Source organism: Leopardus geoffroyi, chromosome E1 (genome assembly GCF_018350155.1).
Source record: "Leopardus geoffroyi isolate Oge1 chromosome E1, O.geoffroyi_Oge1_pat1.0, whole genome shotgun sequence".
NCBI lineage: Eukaryota > Metazoa > Chordata > Mammalia > Carnivora > Felidae > Leopardus > Leopardus geoffroyi.
In genome coordinates this window covers 5,804,040-5,824,166 of record NC_059330.1, presented here as the reverse complement: position 1 = coordinate 5,824,166, position 20,127 = coordinate 5,804,040, and the positions used below count along the sequence as shown (strand labels likewise).

The 20,127-nt window shown below is 44.9% G+C and overlaps 1 protein-coding gene across 1 annotated transcript in view; it reads right to left on the bottom strand.

Moving 5' to 3' along the window:
* Positions 1-20,127, bottom strand: part of DNAH9 (dynein axonemal heavy chain 9) — a 339,411-nt gene that overhangs the window by 51,972 nt on the left and 267,312 nt on the right. Inside the window, exons 58-61 of the mRNA XM_045487400.1 lie at positions 18,339-18,509; positions 16,111-16,233; positions 8,638-8,831; positions 6,471-6,619 (exon numbers count right to left, since the gene is read on the bottom strand). Of these exons, the coding sequence (XP_045343356.1) occupies positions 6,471-6,619; positions 8,638-8,831; positions 16,111-16,233; positions 18,339-18,509 (637 nt within the window). The remainder of the gene's footprint in view (positions 1-6,470; positions 6,620-8,637; positions 8,832-16,110; positions 16,234-18,338; positions 18,510-20,127) is intronic.

The following is a 20,127-nucleotide window of genomic DNA, read 5'->3' as shown; positions in this document are numbered from 1 at the left end:
ATAAGCAAAGACATTAAGCTAGTGATTCTTTGGTGTGTGTGTGTGTGTGTGTGTGTGTGTGTGTGTGTGTGTGTGTGTTCCAGTAAAACTTTATTGACAAAACAGGCAACAATCAGATATGGCATGTGGACCACCACTGCTGATCCATGATAGAAATGAACAAACAGATAAATACATCTTATACTCTCCATGAGCAATTTTTTTTTTTAATTTTTTTTTTCAACGTTTATTTATTTTTGGGACAGAGAGAGACAGAGCATGAACGGGGGAGGGGCAGAGAGAGAGGGAGACACAGAATCGGAAACAGGCTCCAGGCTCTGAGCCATCAGCCCAGAGCCCGATGCGGGGCTCGAACTCACAGACTGCGAGATCGTGACCTGGCTGAAGTCGGACGCTTAACCGACTGCGCCACCCAGGCGCCCCTCCATGAGCAATTTTTAAATTCTAATTGTTTTTTTTCCCTAAAGGATGGGGGGGGGGCGGTAGGAGGAACCATTTTACCTGTGTGTCACTGTCATTTACCTTCTAGCTTACATTTGTAACTCTGGAAGCTAATAGCCTCAAACCAAACTTCCTGTCTGCTTTTAAGATACAGAAGGGGCTGGAACGTGTTATTGCGGGTTTTTTATTTTAAGGACCGAGATCCTGTTTGCTACTTTTTCCTCCCATCTAGTGAAGTTCTTCATACACAGACAGCCTCCGGTAAGAGTTGAGGAGTGTCTCTTACGCGGCCACTACTCTTCCTTTCTCCCATTTCACTGGCAACAATGACCATCTAATTTGGCCTTCTTTGGCGTTGCTTATCCAAATAGTTAATATATTCAAAGATGAGGCAAATGCAATTTCTTTCAAAATGCAGGAAAATACCAAACGCAGAACTTGAGTGAGAAACTACTAGAAGAGACTGATCCTGGCCAAAATCAAGTCCAAAGGTTAAACATGTTTGCCCTCCTTATCTAAGGAATGAAAATGCTCAGATGCAGGGCAGAACCTGATCAACACTAAATTCTCTTCAGCAATTAGCAACTTCAGTCACCTGTTATTGCTTGACTAGTGTCTTCCCAAAAGATATAGGGAAATGCTAATTTCGCCCTTGGGGCCTGTGAATGTCACCTTATTTGGAAATAGGGTCTTTGCAGATGTAATCAAGTTAAGTTGAAGTCATTAGGGTAGATCCTAATCGGACTGGTATTTTCATAAGGTGACAGAAATCTGGACACAGACACACACAGAGAAGAATGCCACGTAAAGACAGGATGTGCAGGGAGAAGGCGGCCACATGACAATGGAAGCAAAGATGGGAATGAGGTAGCCACAAGGCAAGAAATATCAGAGATGGCTGATAACTTTCAGGAGCTAGGGGAGAAGCATGGTGCAGGCTCGCTCTCAGGCCTCCAGAACCTTGCTGGCACCTTGATTTTGGACTTCTAAGCCTCCAGAACCATGAAAGCACAAACAGCTATTGTTTTAAGTTAGTCTGTGGTAATTTGTGGCAGTCCTAGGAAACTAAGATTCCAACTATGGGCTGACATAGAATAATTCAAATCAATTTCATAGAGCGTTCCCTTCTCCTCTTGTTAAATGTCCTCCTCACTGTCTAGATACCTCAGTCACAGAGTCAGCTCAGTAATTCTGCCATCAGATGCACAGGCCACATTTGATTTTGATTTATCTTTCAGATAACCCGGGACTTTCAAAGTTAAATGGAAATGATCATTTTAATACTTTGCCTGATGTGGATTCAGAGCCAGGCCAAAGGCAGTTTGGCAACCTGTCAGCAACTGACAGTATGACTGAAAAACCTGATATGTCAGCTATTGTTCTACTGTATTAGCTTCTTTGGGTCCTATGAACTCATGAAATATAACAAAGCGCTGTATTGTCTAAACTCTTCTGAATATATGGCTAGCGATCACATAACTCCTTTTGTCTTAGTCTATGCCTGTCAAAGAGGAATTCTCTGATGTCTTTGTTTTTTTTAAATATATTAAATTTATTGTCAAATTGGTTTCCATACAACACCCAGTGCCCATCCCAAAAGATGCCCTCTTCAATACCCATCACCCACGCTCCCCTCCCTCCCACCCCCCATTAAGCTAGTGATTCAAAAACTTCCCATTAAGAAAAGCTCAGGCCCAGGTGACTTCACCACTGAATTCTATGAAACATGAAGAAGTAATATCAGTCTTTCATAAAAATCTTCCAAAAAAATAGAAGAGGAAGGAACACTTCCCAAATCAGTTGGTATATAGGTCACTGGTTATATCCTCATACCCAAAACAAAGACCTCACAAGGAAAGAAAACAACAGGTCAGCATCTCTTACGAATATATATGTAAAAATCCTCAAAGACATATTAGCAAATTGAATCTAGAAATATATACAAAGGATTATAACCCAGGATCAGGTGAGATCTCAAGAATGCAAGGTTAGTTTAACTTCCAAAAATCAATTAACATAATATCCCAATAGAATAAACAACAAAATGATATCTCAATGGATACAGAAAAAATTTGATAAAACCCAACACCTTTTCATGATAAAGGAAAAAAAAAATTCAACAAACTAGAAGGCAACTTGCTCAGTCTGATGAAGGGTATCTGTAAAAACCCCACAGTTGACATCATACTTACTGGCGGAGATTGAATGAATTTTCCCTAAGATCTAGAACAAGTCAAGAATGTCCAAACTTGCCATTTCGGCTTAATATTGTGCTGGAAATTTTAGCCAGGTCAGTTAGGCAAGATGAAGAAATAAAAAGCCATCCAGATTGGAAAGGAAGAAGTAAAACTACCTCTATTCGTAGATCACATAAACTTGTATCTAAAAACAAAAACAAAAACAAACCCAAGGAATTCACAAACATTATTGGAACTAATAAACAAGTTCAGCAAGGTTGCAGGATAGAAGATCAATATACAAAAATATACATGTTATACACCTGAAACTAATATAACCCTGTAGGTTAACTGTTATTCAATTAAAAAAATGCAAGACTTTATACCCCAAACTACAAAATATTAATCAAAGAAATTAAAGAACACCTTAACAAATGGCAAGACATTCTATGTTGATGGGTCAAAAGACTTAATATTGTTGACACTTTCTAGATTGATCTACATGAACTATTATCCAGCCATAGAAAAGGAGTGATACATGCTACAGCAAAAACCTTGAAAATATTATGCTAAGTAAAACAAACCAGCAACAAAAGACCCTATAGTTTATGATTTCATTTCTAGGAGATGTCCAAAACAGGCACATTTTTAGAGCCAGAAAGTAAATTGGTGGTGGGCTTGGGAGGACATAAGATGGAACAGAAGTGCTCACTAAGAGATCTAGAATTTTGGGGGAGGTGCAGAGAGACACAAATTTGCTAAAATTAGAGTGTGGTGATGGTCACATGGCCTTGTGAAAATATAAGCAAACTTTGAATTGTATACTTGAAGTGGGTGAATATGGCATGTGAATTATATCTCAGTAAAGCTGTTAAAAATGTGGGTAGAAAGTAGAGAGTCCTAGTGGGCATCAGTGGGAGCCAAATTCTTATTTTTTAAATCAGGGAATAAATAGATATCTAGAATTGATCAATTTAAAACTAGTGATAGATTAGTAGGATACTGGCACAAAAACAGACACTCAGATCAATGGAACAGAATAGAGAACCCAGACATGGACCCACAAACGTATGGCCAACTAATCTTTGACAAAGCAGGAAAGAATATCCAATGGAATAAAGACTGTCTCTTCAGCAAACGGTCCTGGAAAAACTGGACAGCGACACGCAGAAGAATGAACCTGGACCACTTTCCTACACCAAACACAAAAATAAACCCAAAATGGATGAAGGACCTGAATGTGAGACAGGAAACGATCAAAACCCTAGAGGAGAAAGCAGGAAAAAACCTCTTTGACCTCAGCTGCAGCAACTTCTTCCTCAATACGTCTCCAGAGGCAAGGGAAACAATAACAAAAATAAACTATTGGGACCTCATCAAAATAAAAAGCTTCTGCACAGCGAAGGAAACAATCAGCAAAACTAAAGGGCAACTGACAGAATGGGAGAAGATATTTGCAAATGACATATCGGATAAAGGGTTAGTGTCCAAAATCTATAAAGAACTTATCAAACTCAACACCCCAAAACCAAATAATCCAGTGAAGAAATGGGTGGAAGATTAGTAGGAAATAGAGAAGCAGTTCCCAGAACTAAATTTAGAAATAGGCAAAAATAAGATAAGATAAAGTAAAATAAAATAAATTAAATTAAAATAAGATAAAATAATAAAGCAAAACAAAACAAAACCAAATGTGTCTGAAAAGGGAGACGGGGTATGGGAAGGACTGGAGCTGGGAAATGTTGGTTTTCATTTTAAAGTCTATATTATCTATACAGTAAAACCTTAGCGAGCATAATTTGTTCTGGAAACATACTTGTAATCCAAAGCACTCGTATATCAAAGCGAATTTCAAAACCCATTGGCTCAGTTGTGATCATGTGACGTTCGACGTCATGTGCTACTTGCATTACAAGACATGGCTCTTTTATCAAGTTAAAAATTATTAGAAATGTTTGCTTGTCTTGTGGAACCCTCGCAGAGCAAGTTACTTGCAGCCCAAGGTTTTACTGTATTTTAAAAATGTGCAAGTGTCACTTGAAATTATCAGGAGACTACAGAAACACACATACACATAAAATTAGTGAATAAGACAATTCTTTCCCTGCTGTAGACCCTATCCGTTCTTTAGGACCCAAGTTAGCTTCTTCTCAACCACCCCCCGACACTAGGCATGCTGTAGAGTTCTCTCACTGTGTAAATGAATGGACTGCTCTTGGAGCTGTATTACCTGGGCTAGGTTCCAACCTGTTGGGTCTTTATTTAACTTTGCAAAATGGTGTCGTTTGGCCAGTGTGATGGTTTTGATTAGTGTTCATTTGCTCATTCTTTCATCGAACGTACATATTTCTTTAGTACCCCTCATCGTCCTAGGGAGTGGGGACACTCTGGCGAAAAGGACACCTGTTCCCAAGGAGCTCTCACCCTCTCACAAAGACACAGCAGTCACTAGACAAGTACAAGGTGATGTACATAAAGAAGGGCACTCTAGGAGCACATGGGAGGGGGAACCAAGGACCTTGAAAGCCAAGTAGGTCTTCCTGGAGATGGTGACATTGAAATTGGTGTCTGATAAACTGAGGATTGATGGGGGGTGGGAGGGAGGGGAGGGTGGGTGATGGGTATTTAGGAGGGCACCTTTTGGGATGAGCACTGGGTGTTGTATGGAAACCAATTTGACAATAAACTTCATATATTGAAAAAAAGAAGGGAAAAATACCCAACTCAATCATAATAAAAGAGATACGAATTAAAATAATAAAAAAAAAAAGAAATTGGTGTCTGAAGGATGAATAAAGGCTAGCCTGGTGAAGGGGATCCAGGAAGGGAAACGGCAGGCTTGGGAGAATGAAATGGCTGCCATGTAGAATGCAAAAGAGGCAAGTAGGAAAATGTGGACAGAATGATGGACCCCCAAGGATGTCCACGTCCTAATCCTCAGCAGAGGGGACTCTACAATGTGAGTAAATTAAGGCCCTCAAGATGGGGAGGTTATCCTGGATTATCCAAGTGGGCCCAATATAATCATAGGAGTTCTTATAAGGAAAAGAGGGAGGCGGTAAGACCCATTTATGATTTCTGATCTCCAGAACTGTAAAATAATAAGTTAGTGTTGTTTCAAGCCTCCAGGTTTGTAGTAATTCATTACAGCAGCGACAGGAAACTAACGCTGGGAAGCAAGCTGGAGAAATAGGGAGGGACGGGAGGAGGAAGTTCCCTGTGAGACACATTAAGGAGTTTGCACTTTCTTCTCAGGGCGATCAGAGGCCGTGAAGAGCAGGGTGAGACTTGTGTTTCAGAAAGATTGCTCCGGCCCAAGTAAGGTGGGATGGGGCGGGGTGGGGGTGCGGTGAGAGATGGGTGGGTGGCGGGGCAAGGTCTCTCCAGGACCCTGCCAGTGTCCTCAGGACTCTACCGTGTCCCACCCTGGATGGTCCCTTCTCTGGTGATAATCCCCTGGTGTTCGTTTCCAAGGACCCTGATTTCTGTATGTTAGCAAATACTGAGTACTGCCTCGTGAACTTGGGGTCTAGAGAAGAGAGACTGCCGGATGCAAAGAGTGGAAGTTCACGGGGCAGGTGCGGCCTTGGCTCCAAGATGAGTTTGTCTTTTTCTTCTTCTTTTTTTCAATCTTTGTTTATTTTTGAGAGGTAGAGAGAGACAGAGCGTGAGTGGGGGAGGGGCAGAGAGAGAGGGAGACACAGGATCCGAAGCAGGCTCCAGGTTCTGAGCTGTCAACACAGAGCCTGATGCGGGGATTGAACTCATGAACCACAAGATCATGACCTGAGCTGAAGTTGGACACTTAAGTGACTGAGCCACCCAGGCACCCCTAAGATGAGTTTTTCTCACCGTGATTTTCCACATCTTTCAGGGGGTCCACGCCTGGAGACAGGATAAAAAACATGGGTGTGGCTGGTCCTGATTCCTCAAACGAGGCCGCAAAGTCTGGCGTTCTTCCCGCCACGTACTTGCTTCCCAACTTCTCTTCAACAAAATCTCTGCCAGAAAAGAAGTGCATGTGTATGTCAGTCACAAAATAGCAAACACTTGAGAAATGGAGGCGTATAGACATGGAAGGATGCACTCAAGGTCATGGGCGTGGTAGTCACAGAGGTGAGACCAACTTCCAGGTGCCTCATTGTTAAGTCAACATGCACAACCATGGCTGGCCCGCTGTCCTAGATCAGGGCTCTTTCTGAATCCTCATACATCCAGGCCACTGTCACCTTCTCTGTGAAGCTTGGATGTCCCGTGACATCACCACCATCCATTGGAAGGCCACCAAGATCAATGCTTTCAGAAAGCTTGCAGGCAGCTGGACCCCCCACACTCCATATCCCCGTGGTCTTCTGTCTCGGTCCTCTATCTCAGCTCAAGATGCAAGGCCCTCTGCTTTCCTGTGCTGTCATACTCTATCAATGTCTGTTTCCTTTCATCCTACTCCACTTGTCAATGTTCCTTTCCACACTGCCCTGTCTTCTGCCGAACAAACCTTTCAGCTACAACCACTTGGTTGACCATCTGGCCCAACTCTTGGCCTTAACTCTTCCCCAAGGACACTGCTTCCTTGTAGTCTCCACAGTGGGGTTCATTCTCCTACCTCTGACCTATATCTCAGGACGGTAAGGTGGGATCATGGTTCTCCTCACTGATGGTTACTCTTTGCAAACCATGACTTCTCCATTCTTGTGGCTCCGTGGACTCTCCATTCCCCATACTGCATCGCCATGTCCCCTGCACATTGACGTCATTTACTGTTCCACTTGTCGCTCTACCCCTTCCCTGAACACTTGGCTCACGGACCTTCTCTCCACCAGCCTGAGTGACATCAACATCCACATGGATAATCGTCCAGTTCCTCTGTCTTCGTTTTTTCCTCAATTCAGCCACCTGGTTTTGTGGCCACATTTTATCCTGCCATTACTGAAGGACTTTGTCTACATCTGAAACCTTCAATGGAAACATTCCACTCTCTGCCGAAAACCTTCCGTCAGCGATTTAGCAACTGACCCTTATTCCACCTGTTCCTTCCTCGTGTTGGTGCCACGACAAATGGAGGATTTTCAGCACTGTGGCTTCTCTGTTTTGTTTCTTAACCATCCCCTTACGCTCTTCTCCTCTTTCCTATCCAGTGTAGACTCCACGGCCTATAACCTTGAAAAAAACTAAAAAACGTCTTGGGGTATAATTGATAGCATAACATTTGTCTATTTTAAGTGTAGTATTCAATAATTGTTAATAAGTTTACTGAATTGTACAGCCTTCACCATAATCCAGAATTAGAACACGTTCATCATACCAATACGATTACTGCCCACCTCAAGAATTCCCGTTCCCACCACCCAGCCCCAGGCTGTGCTCCAGACTAACTTAACTCTGAATCTACACCTGGGTGGTTGGACGTTGCCACAGGGAACCATTGATGATGACAGGTGCCATTGTAAATACATGATCTTAACTAGGTGGGCTCTCAATGCTGCTCAGAATTCTTTGGGTTTCCCTGGTGGGTCTTCTCTCCCACTTGTCACAGATTCTATTTCAAACTCTGCGCCCTTCTCAAATCTCTAACCCTGCCACCTCCTCTCGCCCACAGACTCAACTGACGAACACAGACGTCATTAGACACGGTTCTCAATTTTCCACCATCATCCTACCACCTCAGCTAAAGGCACAAATATCGCTGTCTCCCTTCTTTGCGGCCAGAGAGACGTTCTTCCTGCTATGGGTGATCCTTCCAGCTCTTCTCTGGGTACCATCATCTCCCAGCACAACAGATGTGACCAGCAGCCTTCTCAACGCTGATATGGATGGGCTCACCTCTTTCCAAGTTGTCCACTTAGCTATTAAGAAAATGCATGGCTGACACAGGGCAACAGGCCTTACTGGATTTTGGATGTTTGTACCAAGACCCCTGTGACTAGAAACACATGACCTTTGTGCTCAGCTCTGCCAATCTGGCCACGTCAAGACTGCCCCACGCCCAGCCTGGGGCTCCCCACTGTCCCCTGTCCCGTACCGTATGGCATAGGTCATCCGGTCAGGCCGCATGACTCTCATCATACAGAGGCGCTGCAGGCCTGTCTTGTCCTTCCACTCCTGTGGAAACTTCTCCTTCTCAGGACATTCCGATTCCACAAACTTCTTCCAACTCTTGGCCGATCCCTCAATGTCTCGATCCAGATTACAGAATTCTTCCATTGATGAAAGTGCCTGTGACATTTTGGAGAATCTTGCTGTGAAATACAGTTTCTCCAGAAAGCTATAGTTTTCATTGTGTTGGGGGCAGGGGGAAGGTGTCAAGGAACGAGATACGAGTATAGACGTAATTCTGTCTTGTTCATACTCGTGTCTGGAATCTTGGATCTTCCCCCCAGGTAAGCTCAAGGAAAAGGAGGTGTTTTGATCAAGTTGCCTCAGCAAACTGTACTAATAGTGTACAAGGGTTAGCAAATAAAGTGTTTGGATTATTATCAGTAGCACATTGAACTGCACCTTCCTGCAGGGTATTGATTGGGAAGAGGGACAAGAAAAGATACCATGACTTTTCTGTTCACGGAGCCCAGACATTTCAAGTCTCTGACTCCTTCCTTTTATCTCAATACTCATTCTGCTGGCAACTCAAGTTCTCTCTCAAGGTGCCTCTAGATACTGACTTTGTGTGAATGCCAACACTGAAATTTCCATGAGTTGCCTGCTTCCAATGAGGACTAAGTCCAAATACGCAACTTAGTAATCAAACGTTTTCATCTAGCGTTTCCTTCCGAAACACCCGGGGAACCGGGTGTCCTTCTTCCCTCCTACTCTGTCCAAGAGTATCAGTGCCCAACCCTGGAACTGTGCCGGACTCATTCCCAACTCAACTCTTTGTCTACGCTACTTTCACCATGCGAGAGATCCTTGATCTCTCCTCCCCCAAATTCCACTCCTTCCTTTTCTTGTGCTGGTCACGATGAGCATGTGGTAAGATCCTACAGGTTGTTACAGTCCTGGTCATAATCAGCAACCTCTCTCAGGTACCTTCTCTCTCACAGAGAAGCACAGAGCCTTCCCATCCTTCTTGCGTGGGCTACTTGGAACTACTCAGTGTTGAAATCTTTAACAAAGGGTCTGATTCAAGGTTCAGATGTTTGGTAGCTGACAGCTTTAAAGCCTTATCCACTCCCTGCCACCACCCCACACTTTCTTCTCCTCCACATCCAGGCAAGCTGATAAGTAAGTCTTGGTACTCCCTCCTCGGGTGCTGGAGGGAAGCCGAACCCTGTAAACCCCTGCTCACATACAGAAATACTCACCCCTGCCCCAACCTTAAACTACTAAAATAATAATAATAATAATAATAATAATAATAATAATAAATAAAACAAAAAACCCAAAAACCAAAGTGGTCTCCTTCCTTGGCTCTCTCAAGCCATTTTCAAATTTGGTTTTTAACGTTTATTCATTTTTGAGAGAGAGAGAGAAAGCAAGTGCGTGAGCGGGGGAGGAGCAGAGAGAGAGGGAGACACAGAATCCGAAGCAGGCTCTGGGCTCTGAGCTGTCAGCACAGAGCCCGATGTGGGGCTCGAACCCACAGACCGTAAGATCATGACCTGAGCCGAAGTTGGATGCTTAACCGACTGAGCCACCCAGATGCCATGTGAGTAATACATTTTTTAATACTTTCTTGGTATGTGCGTGGCATCATCAGTCTTGATGTCAAAACCAAATTTTGGGTGGTGGTTCATCCCATCCCATTCCTTGAGAATGCCCACATGAACATTAGTCACTTGGACACTTTTCTGCAATTCTTTCCATTATTACTTGACTCTGCTTATACATTTGGTCTCTTCCATGAGATTAAAAGGTAGAGTATGTCCAAAGCATCTACCACAATGCCATGAATTTTAAGTATCCCAAGACCTTCTTGCTATTTGAATTCATCTGTTCGCCCATCCATCCATCCATTCAACATTTATTGAATGCTTCATGCCAGGCACTTGGGGGTACAAAGGTAAAAAAAAAAAAAAAAAAAAAGGACACACGCCTTCAAGGAACTTGCAGTCCTAAGTTAAGGAGAAAGGACAGATGAGGGAGGCCTTTGGATGTAAGTAGAATTCTGTTGGGCAGAGATGGAGGGAGAGAAAAGGGAAGGGCATTTAATGGGGTGGGGTCAACGAGAGTCAAAGTCTGGAAAGGGGAGGGGGGGCCTGTCAGAAAGCAGTGTGCCAGCAGGAGAGGGGTCTTACGGGTGACCCGGGGCAGGTGAAGCTAGAGAAGGACATAGACCCTTAGTCTGGGCTCGCCGAGTCTCATTTCCCATGTGGACGAACACAGGTCCTGTCTTCACGTGCCCTTTCACATGGGCTCTGTGTCCCCCCCCCCCTCCGCCCCACTTGACCTTGGCCACTAAGCAGGGGGTGCATGTCACTCTATTGAGAGGTGGGGGCCGGGGGGAGTGGTGTGTAGCACCTGGTCCCAGCACCACCGCCCCACAAGCCTCTTGTGACTCAGAGACTGTGGGCTTTCATTTTCCCACTTGGATAACGAGGCCAAGCAATCCCAGTCCCCGTTGCTCACATTCTAATGTAGAAACGAGTGCTTTGAAGATGGTAACACCCTCCCTGCTGCTTCCTTGGGGTTCCTACAGTTACTGAATCCCCCCACCTGGCTTACTTGCCTGTCACTCCCGCAAGACTGTGAGTTCCCTGCGGGCAAGGACTTTCTTAGGCGTCTCCGAAAGCCTTGGAACTAGCAGGCTGCCTGGCGCTTAGCAAGTGCTCAATTAATAAAGTTTGACATCTGGGCCGCCAGCAGGAGGGCTCTTGACAGGCTGCAAAAAGCTGCTGCTACTGTAATTACTTCTCTCTGGGCTGAGGAACCGACTCCCATCTTCTTACAACTTCACCCCTGCTCCCAGCTGGCATCACCATTAACCCTTCTGCGGGCCCGTTACCCCCTCGGGCGATACCACAAAACTGAGCACATTATGCCCTGATCAGCGTTCCCAGCTGCCGTGACTGGGTCTGAAACACGCTTTCTTGAGGCTCTGGGTTGAGCACAATTGCAACATTTAATCTTCCAAATGAGGCAAAGGGATTTCTAGCCTTCTAATAAGCTAAATGGAAATGACTAATTAACCTAATTACATTGGGCTGTGCAGCAAAATACAACTGTGCAAATTGGCGTCCAGAGTGGAAGGGAGAGGTCCTTTCAGACTCTGACAAAGGCGTGCATCATCGAAGAGATTTTATAATGGAGAAAGGGACGTGCCATTACCTTCCGGCTCAGCATTTGGTGAGACTTAAAACATCCTCACAAAGGATAATCATAAAAGGAGTCTTTTATCTCAAAGAGTTCGCTCATTACCTGATTATTAGTGCTTCTGGGGAAACAAGGCAAGCAACCTTCCTCATCAGATAGAATTAAAAACTTTTGTTTGGTAAGTCATATCCTATGCAGTTGTATTTATGTCTTCAGGCTAACATTCAACCCAACGCTTAAAAGGAGCGTTGATCAAAGGCTTTGGTGATGTGTACTATGCATCATATTTTGTTCCACCTGCTGACATCCCGCTCCGTGCTTGAGCGGGACGGGGGTGGCCTTTTGCTGCCCTACCTAACGCAACTCAGAGAACGAGAGAGAAAGCTAAGCGCTCATTTGTAAAAGGCTTTGACCAGCCAGACGAGCTTAGCCCACACAACCAAACGGAGAAGCGAAGCGGAGCAAACAATCCGTCTTGTGGAAAGAGAAACGGAACTGGGTGGCACAGGAGCTTTCGAGTTGAGTAACGTCAAGTGAAAGTGGTAGGGTGTGCTTTTGAATCATTTATTCTTTATGACTTTTGCTGCGGAGGGCTTTGTGGCGTAGCACAGGGAAAGGCAAGCTGGACTGGAATTCCAGACTCACAATTCCTCAAGGTTTCACCTTCAGTGGACAAGTTCCATCAGGCACGATGCCCATCAACCACAGCAATATATACACCCCACAGCCGGGTAATTAATAATCATAACTATTATGGGGTGAGCTGTGTTCCCCAGAAAGATGGGCCGAAGGGCTAACTTCCCAGACTTGTGTGTGACCTTATAGTTGGAGGTAGGGTCTTTGCAGGTGTGATCAAAATGAGATGAGGTCACCAGGGTGGGCCCTAACCCAGTTCGACTGGTGTTCTTAGGACAGAAGATGTCAAGACACACAGAGGGAAGATGACATGTGAAGGCCGTGGGGATGGACTGAGGCCGCCACAAGCCAAGGAATACCCAGAGCCACTGGAAGCTGGAAAAGGCAAAGAAGGATCCTCTCCTAGAGACTCTGGAGGGACCATGACGCCGCTGACATTTTAATTCCAGACTTCCAGATTCCAGAACTGCGAGAGGACCCAGGCTGTAGTACTTTGTGATAGCAGCTCTAGGAAACTAATGCCATGGCCATAACCATAACTATAATCACAAGTACTTTCCGTTTACTGAACATTTACTATCTGTTCAACGGAGCCCTAGGAGGTGGGTATTATAATAGCCATTTTGCAGATAAGGAAAGAAAGGTTCAGAGGAATGAGATCATGTGCCAGAGGCCACACACACTCCAACTAGAACTTGAACCCAGGAATGTCTGGCTCCAGAGCCTGTGTTAAACAGTCCATCATTACTCCGGTTCTGCAAATGGGCTCATTCGGAACTGATTTCCAGGATTTATTCCCTCCATAAGGGCAGCAGACTATGAGTGGGTATTCTCAGCCCTGGGGCCACACTGTCCATCAAGGTAGTCAGTGAGCCAATGAAATGTGGCTCATGTGATTGAGGAATTGCATTTTTAATCGCACTTAATTTTAATTATTGTTATTTTTTTTTAAGTTTATTTACTTAAGTAAACTTTACACCCAATGTAGGGCTCGAACTCATGACCCTGAGATCAAAAGTCTCATGCTTTTCCTGCTGGGCTATTCCAGTTGCCCCAATTTTAATTATTTTTAAATTTAAGTTTAGAAGCTGGAACTTGGCTTTAGTAATTTGGAAAACTTTTAAGTACGTTCTGAACAACTTAGGTCAATATTGTAAATCTAAGTTTTATGAACTCTAAATACGTATCCAGTGCTTGTGATGAAAAGTTAACATCTGAGTTGAAATGAGCTGTACGTGGGGCTCCTGAGTGGCTCAGTCGGTTAAGTGTCCGACTTTGGCTCAGGTCATGATCTTGCGGTCTGTGAGTTCGAGCCCTGCATCATGCTCTGTGCTGACAGCTCAGAGCCTGGAGCCCACTTCAAATTCTGTGTCTCCCTCTCTGTTTGTCCCTCCCCTGCTCATGCTCTTTTTTTCTCTCTTTCTCTCTCTCAAAAATAAAGATTAAAGAAAAAAAAAGAATGAGCTGTACGTGTAAAAACTACACACCAGAATTCAATGACTTGATAGAAAAACAAAAAATATTTCATGAATAGTTTTTATAATAACTACCTATGCAAATGGTATTTTGGCTACCCTAGGTTTTTCTCCACAAATCTCTGCATTTGTTATGATTTTTCTTAGAAATCTTGGAACTTTGTTATTTTGGTTATTGTTGTGAATGGAGTTCTTCATTACTTCTTTTCCAGTATATTATTCCTCTTCTTAGCTGCCAGACAGGATCCAGAATGACAAATGCAGTTAATAAATGAAAATCACTCACACCTTTGCTGTTTAGGTCAGGGATCAGCAGACTATACTTGCAGACCCAATCTGGGCCACCGCCTGCCTTTGTAAATAAAGTTTTATTGGCACTCAGCCATTTCCACTTATTTACACATTGCGTGTGACTTTGGCAGAGCTGAGTAGTTGTGACTGAGTCTGGCCCTCAAACCATAAATATTTGCTGTGCGACCCTGTACAGAAAAACTTTGATGAATCCTGATTTAGATACAGCCCTAAAGATGATTCAAAGAATACCTGTGGACTCTGAAAAAGAAGTTAGAAAAATTTTTTGGGCAAAGGCAGCATGAGTGAAATTAGCCTCGAATTTCCTAAGATGGTTCCTTCGAAGAGGAGAGCGTGTGTATAAATATTAAGTTCTGGGCTTCTGTTATAAAATGAATCCACTTGGATGGCTCTCAGGGGAATTATGCTCCGTGAACAAGCCAGTCCGCCAAGGTTACATACTGTAGGATTCCATTTACATAACGTCCTTGGGAGGACAAAATTGTACAAGTGGAGAACAGATTAGTGGTTGCCATGCATGAGGCACTAGGGGAGGGATCAGGTTGTTGTGGTCATAAAGGGCAGCATAGGGGTCCCTACAGTGATGGAATTTTCTGTACCTTGACCGGGGTGGTGGTACCTTGGTGGTACCTTGACCGGGGTTCTGTACCTTGACCGGGGTGAATCTTCACATGTGAAACACACGCGCGCGCGCGCGCACACACACACACACACACACACACAAATGCATAAAAAATTAGTGAGATCAGACTCAGATTAGTGGATCGTATCAATGGAAATTTCCTGGGTGTATGTTTCAAGATAGGAATGCAAGATGTTACCACAGAGGGATGCAGGCTATGAAGGATATTTCTATTATTTCTTATAATTGCATGTGAATTCGTATCATCTCAACATTTTAAAAAACTTAATAAAAAATGTAAAGAGCAAGAGAACCACTCCCGTCACTTGAGAGTCCTTTGTTCTATGAACTGTGTATAAAATGCAACAAACAAAAGAGGATTAATTTCGTGTAGATGCCAGTGTCCCCAAAGCACCAGCACCTGCTGTGTGTAAGCATCCAGGTGTGGACCCGACGGCTGCCTACGTGGATGGTGGCCCAGACCCTGCAGGGGGGAACTGCTCAGTCAATGTCACTGCTCGGCATCATATCGCACACCCATCGTGTCACATCAATGCAGGCACGGTCCCTACAGCAAGGAGCTTATACTTTGTGATCTTTTCGTGGAATAACGTTCATAGAATCCCAACCACACTCAGCTGCGTAACATGGAAAGAAAACATGCTTTGCGTTAAAGGCGAATAAAGAACATCGATGTTCGGGGTGAACGTGAGAAGAAAATGCATTTCTCAGGTGCTCAATAAATGTGAGCTATTATGAACCGGTAGGAATCCCAGCCTGGGATGCATCCCCCACTGAGTTAGGACCCGCATGGATGTGCCTGAACAGAGCCCTGGCAGGTGTCTGGTTCCTGGGAGCCCTGTTGGAGCACCCCCACACGGCCTGAGGGCCCCACGGAGGAGCCCGCGGTCCAGCCCTCAGTGCCGGCAGGTGAAAGGCAGCTCGGCTGAGGCAGGGAAGTTCCCGGATCTTCCTGTCACCCCACATCCTGAGGGCAGAGCCCTGAACCAGCGTGCACCTGTTCCACTGACAGCCTTCCCAGCAGGCCCGGGAAGGGTGAGCTCTGCTGTGGGGGGCCAGGTGAAGGCACGCACCCGTGTTTAACCCCCAAGGAGCGCCGTGCCGACTTCATGGGGACAAGTGTCAGGGGAGAAACTCCAAGAGCTGAGAACTTGACTTTTTTCAAGGGGTCTTTTCTACTGACCTTTATGCCACCCCAGGCCTGATGGGAGAGGAAGCCCACAGGACTGGTGACGCCCGTCTGCCCCGGAGATCGAAGCAGGAAATCTAGCGTGGCCACACTCACTTCCCCGTTTGTGAGGAGGATCTGCAAGGCAGAAGAATGATACCACGATGCTTTAGGGGTGCTGGTCACAGGGTTCTGGAGATCTGGGGGTTCGCACTCAGTGTAATCATCGCTGCTTTGAATCCTAGAGCATGCTCATCAGTGTTGGTTGTTTTAAAGAGGGTGGAGTGTGGGGCACCTGGGGTGGGGGGGGGGTCAGTCGGTTAAGCGTCTGACTCTCTAACTCGGCTCAGGTCATGATCTCACGGTTTGTGGGTTCGAGTCCCGCATGGGGCTCTGTGCGGGCAGCGCGAAGCCTGCTGGGGATTCTCTCGCTCCCTGTCTTTCTATCCCTCCCCTGCTCGCTCTCTCAAAATAAACAAAAATAAACGTTCAAGAGGGTGGAGCGAAAGAAAGTGGGTTATCTGCGCAAATCACTTCTGCGTATGTGTATGTTCACCCACCAACATCAGGGTGACATAAATGCACACAGTGAGTGACCAGGTACCTTGATTAGCAAGCGTTCTGTCTATCCGTTCTAAATGCCATGGAGCACATCTCTGCGATCTGAGAAGATGACACATATAAGTGACATGCCTGAGGAGGATGTCAAAGTCACATATGGACACATGCAAGAGAGAAATGCATGAATGAGTCAATAATGCTAAAGGGGTTCCAGAATAGGGGAGTGACCAGCAAGCAGGGCAGTGGGATTATTGTGATGAAACCTTTTTATTCTTCTCTTTCTCCTCCTCCTTTGTTTTTTTTTTTTTTTTTTTTTGAGCGAGAGAGAGCAAGAGAGCGAGTGTGAGCAGGGGAGAGGCAGAGAGAGAGGAAGAGAGAGAATCCCGAGCAGGCTCCATGCTGTCAGCACAGAGCCTGACACAGGTCTTGATCTTGTGACCGTGAGATCATGACCTGAGCCGAAATCAAGAGTTGGACGCTCAACTGACTGAGCCACCCAGGTGCCCCTTTCAGTTTTTGAAGTAATCTCTACACCCAATGTGGGGCTCAAACTCATGACCCCAAGATCAAGAGTCACACATTCCACTGACTGAGCCAGCCAGGTGCCCCAAGTTCTTCTGATGACACCACATGCTTCTGGGCTGGAGAGGGAATACAGAGGGTGACAGGGACGAGCCACCCTAACACTCCCCCGTGGATTCAGGCTTTGGAACATGCAAACAGAGTCAGCCCAGAAGTCATCGTAGCATATCTGGTATTTAGAATTGGAAGAGGCCTTCGAGATAATCTAAGCGTGTTCCCAGTTAACCTACGGAAAAAATTCCCAAACCTAAATGATTAGAGGGATAAGTGCGAGGAAATAAATTCTCGTGGCTTTTTGATGTTGAGAGTAAGTGGAAGACAAGGTTTTCTTATTAACACTGGAAGTCCCTGATGCCCCCCAAGCCCTTGAGAATCAGAGTTCTTAAGGACCTTTTCAAGGCCAAATCTGCTATGGCTATGGAAAGACATTTGCAATTTCTTTAAAAAATTTTTTTTAATGTTTATTTATTTTTGAGACAGAGAGAGACAGAGCATGAGCAGGGAAGGGGCAGAGAGAGAGGGAGACACAGAATGTGAAGCAGGCTCCAGGCTCTGAGCTGTCAGCACAGAGCCCGATGCGGGGCTTGAACTCACAAACTGTGAGATCATGACCTGAGCCGAAGTCGACGCTTAACCGATCGAGCCACCCAGGCGCCCCGACATTTGCAATTTTTTATTCTGAGGGAAGGTTGGGGCATGAAAGTCACATCCCTAGAGGTAAGTAAATAATGAGGGATGCTCTACATTTCTTCTAGCATCTCAAAAGTATCTAGTTATTGGTATGGCCATTGAGTTCCATTTTTAGTATCAGCTTGGGTTGATGGCTAGTGGCCTGCTGGAGGACAGTGTTGAGGAGGATCCTAGGTCATCCAAGGTAAACGAGTACAACGGTTGATTAGGCATGTTTGCCATGAGTGTGACAATGGTGAGGCAGCATGCACGCGCCATATTGGACCTTCTTGTCCGATGCCTCTGCGTAGAGCCTAATAGTCTTCACATTCTATGGGAAGCGAAGTGAAAAGAGCAAACTTTCTTTACACCTGCTGGTTGGGCACTGGAAAATGACGTGTTTTCTGGAAACTTCTTGATTCTACTTTTACCTGAAAGGTAAGCTGGGCAAGGTAGGTCAGCTTATCACACTCGAAGAGCCCACGTGTGGTGTACTGGTATACGGAGAAGGTGATGCTGTCTATCAGATTGGTCACACGCGCCTTGAGGCTCTCGTCTGGAGCAGCCTTCTCCACAGCCTTCTGGAAGACGATGCTGAAGGCCTGGGGGCAGGAGGTTGGACACTGGTAATTTACACAGCTCTCTGTATACGTAACTAGTAGACTCACCTGTGAAGAATACTGTAATTTGCCAGCCTCAGAAATGTTTTCCCAGCATATCCTGCCAAGAAGGGACCGTGGTTGGGGCGCCTGGGTGGCTCAGTCGGTTAAGCGTCCGACTTCAGCCAGGTCACGATCTCGCGGTCCATGAGTTCGAGCCCCGCGTCAGGCTCTGGGCTGATGGCTCAGAGCCTGGAGCCTGTTTCAGATTCTGTGTCTCCCTCTCTCTCTGACCCTCCCCCGTTCATGCTCTGTCTCTCTCTGTCTCAAAAATAAATAAACGTTAAAAAAAAAATTTTTTTTTTAAAAAAAGAAGGGACCGTGGCAACAAGACAACATTCTATTAGCTCTTTTCTTAGTTTGCTCGTATGAATTGTTACATTGCCATGATGTGGGCAAAGCTATGAGGCATACACACAAGAGCCTACAGTTCTGACCAGTGAAAAGTGACTACCCAGGAACCAAACTAATTAAATTAGATCCAGTAAGTTCTGTTGGATAACCACCCCCACAAATGGGTAGGCACGGTCAACAATAACCAGCTGGGATTAGTGATACTATCCAGTAAATTCCAGAATTCCTGATGGTAGAACCAAAATGGGTTGGACAAATCTGTTGTCTTAAAGAGACTCTTGTACATAATAGGTACTCAGAATATTTGAAAATTAATTATTTTTCCTTTTGGTAATGATCAGAATCTCATGTGCTGTTTTTCTTCCTATTAAGTCTGCAGTCATTTGGAGAATCCTTTTACACACCCTTTATTTCTTCATAGACCCTTCCTGAATCAGCGAGCAGGGTGCAAGGCCTACTTTGGCTATGTCTTCTGAACATCAAGAGTCTCTTATGAAATACAAATGATATGAATCAATTTTTCGTGGTTTACACGTATACAGCATTTATACAAATCAATATTAGGAATGCTGCACTTTGTGATATGCATAGAATGAGTCATTAAAGAAAATAAAAATCAAGATATAATCAGGCCTTTCCAATGCGTGGCTATGCAGATTTCCAGTCTTTACTCTATTGCCCTTTGGTGGCTTCAAAAAAAAGAAGAAGAAAAAAAAAGGAGTCTTGGGTCTTTCCAACACCAGGTATTTAAACCTCAGTGGAAACCATATAAAATTTGCATCTCAAGATTTCCTCAGTTGCAAAATGGGGGGGGGGGGAATAGGACCTCCTATTTTTCAAAGTTCCATGGTGTTTCTTGTTAAGGAAACCCTTGAAGACTCCCTTCTTCATTCAGTTTTGATGATCCTAGCAAAATCTTCTGACTGCCTTCAACCCAATCCACGGTGATGTGTGCCCACACCTGGTAGGCTGGAGATTAGCTCAGTGGAGGTGGGTCATGTCCCCCAGGTCCACACAGAGAAATCTGGAAAACTTATACTGGTGAGTGAGTCTGCAGAGACTGAGTGTGTAGCTTTCCCCAGGGCATTACTGTGCCTTCTTTTCCCTAAAACTATCTTTATTGAAATGATAGTGATCAGTAAAGAATCTCCAGCTACTAAGTTTAGACAAGGTGGTTCACGAGTCAGGAAAAAGACCTAAAGAAAAT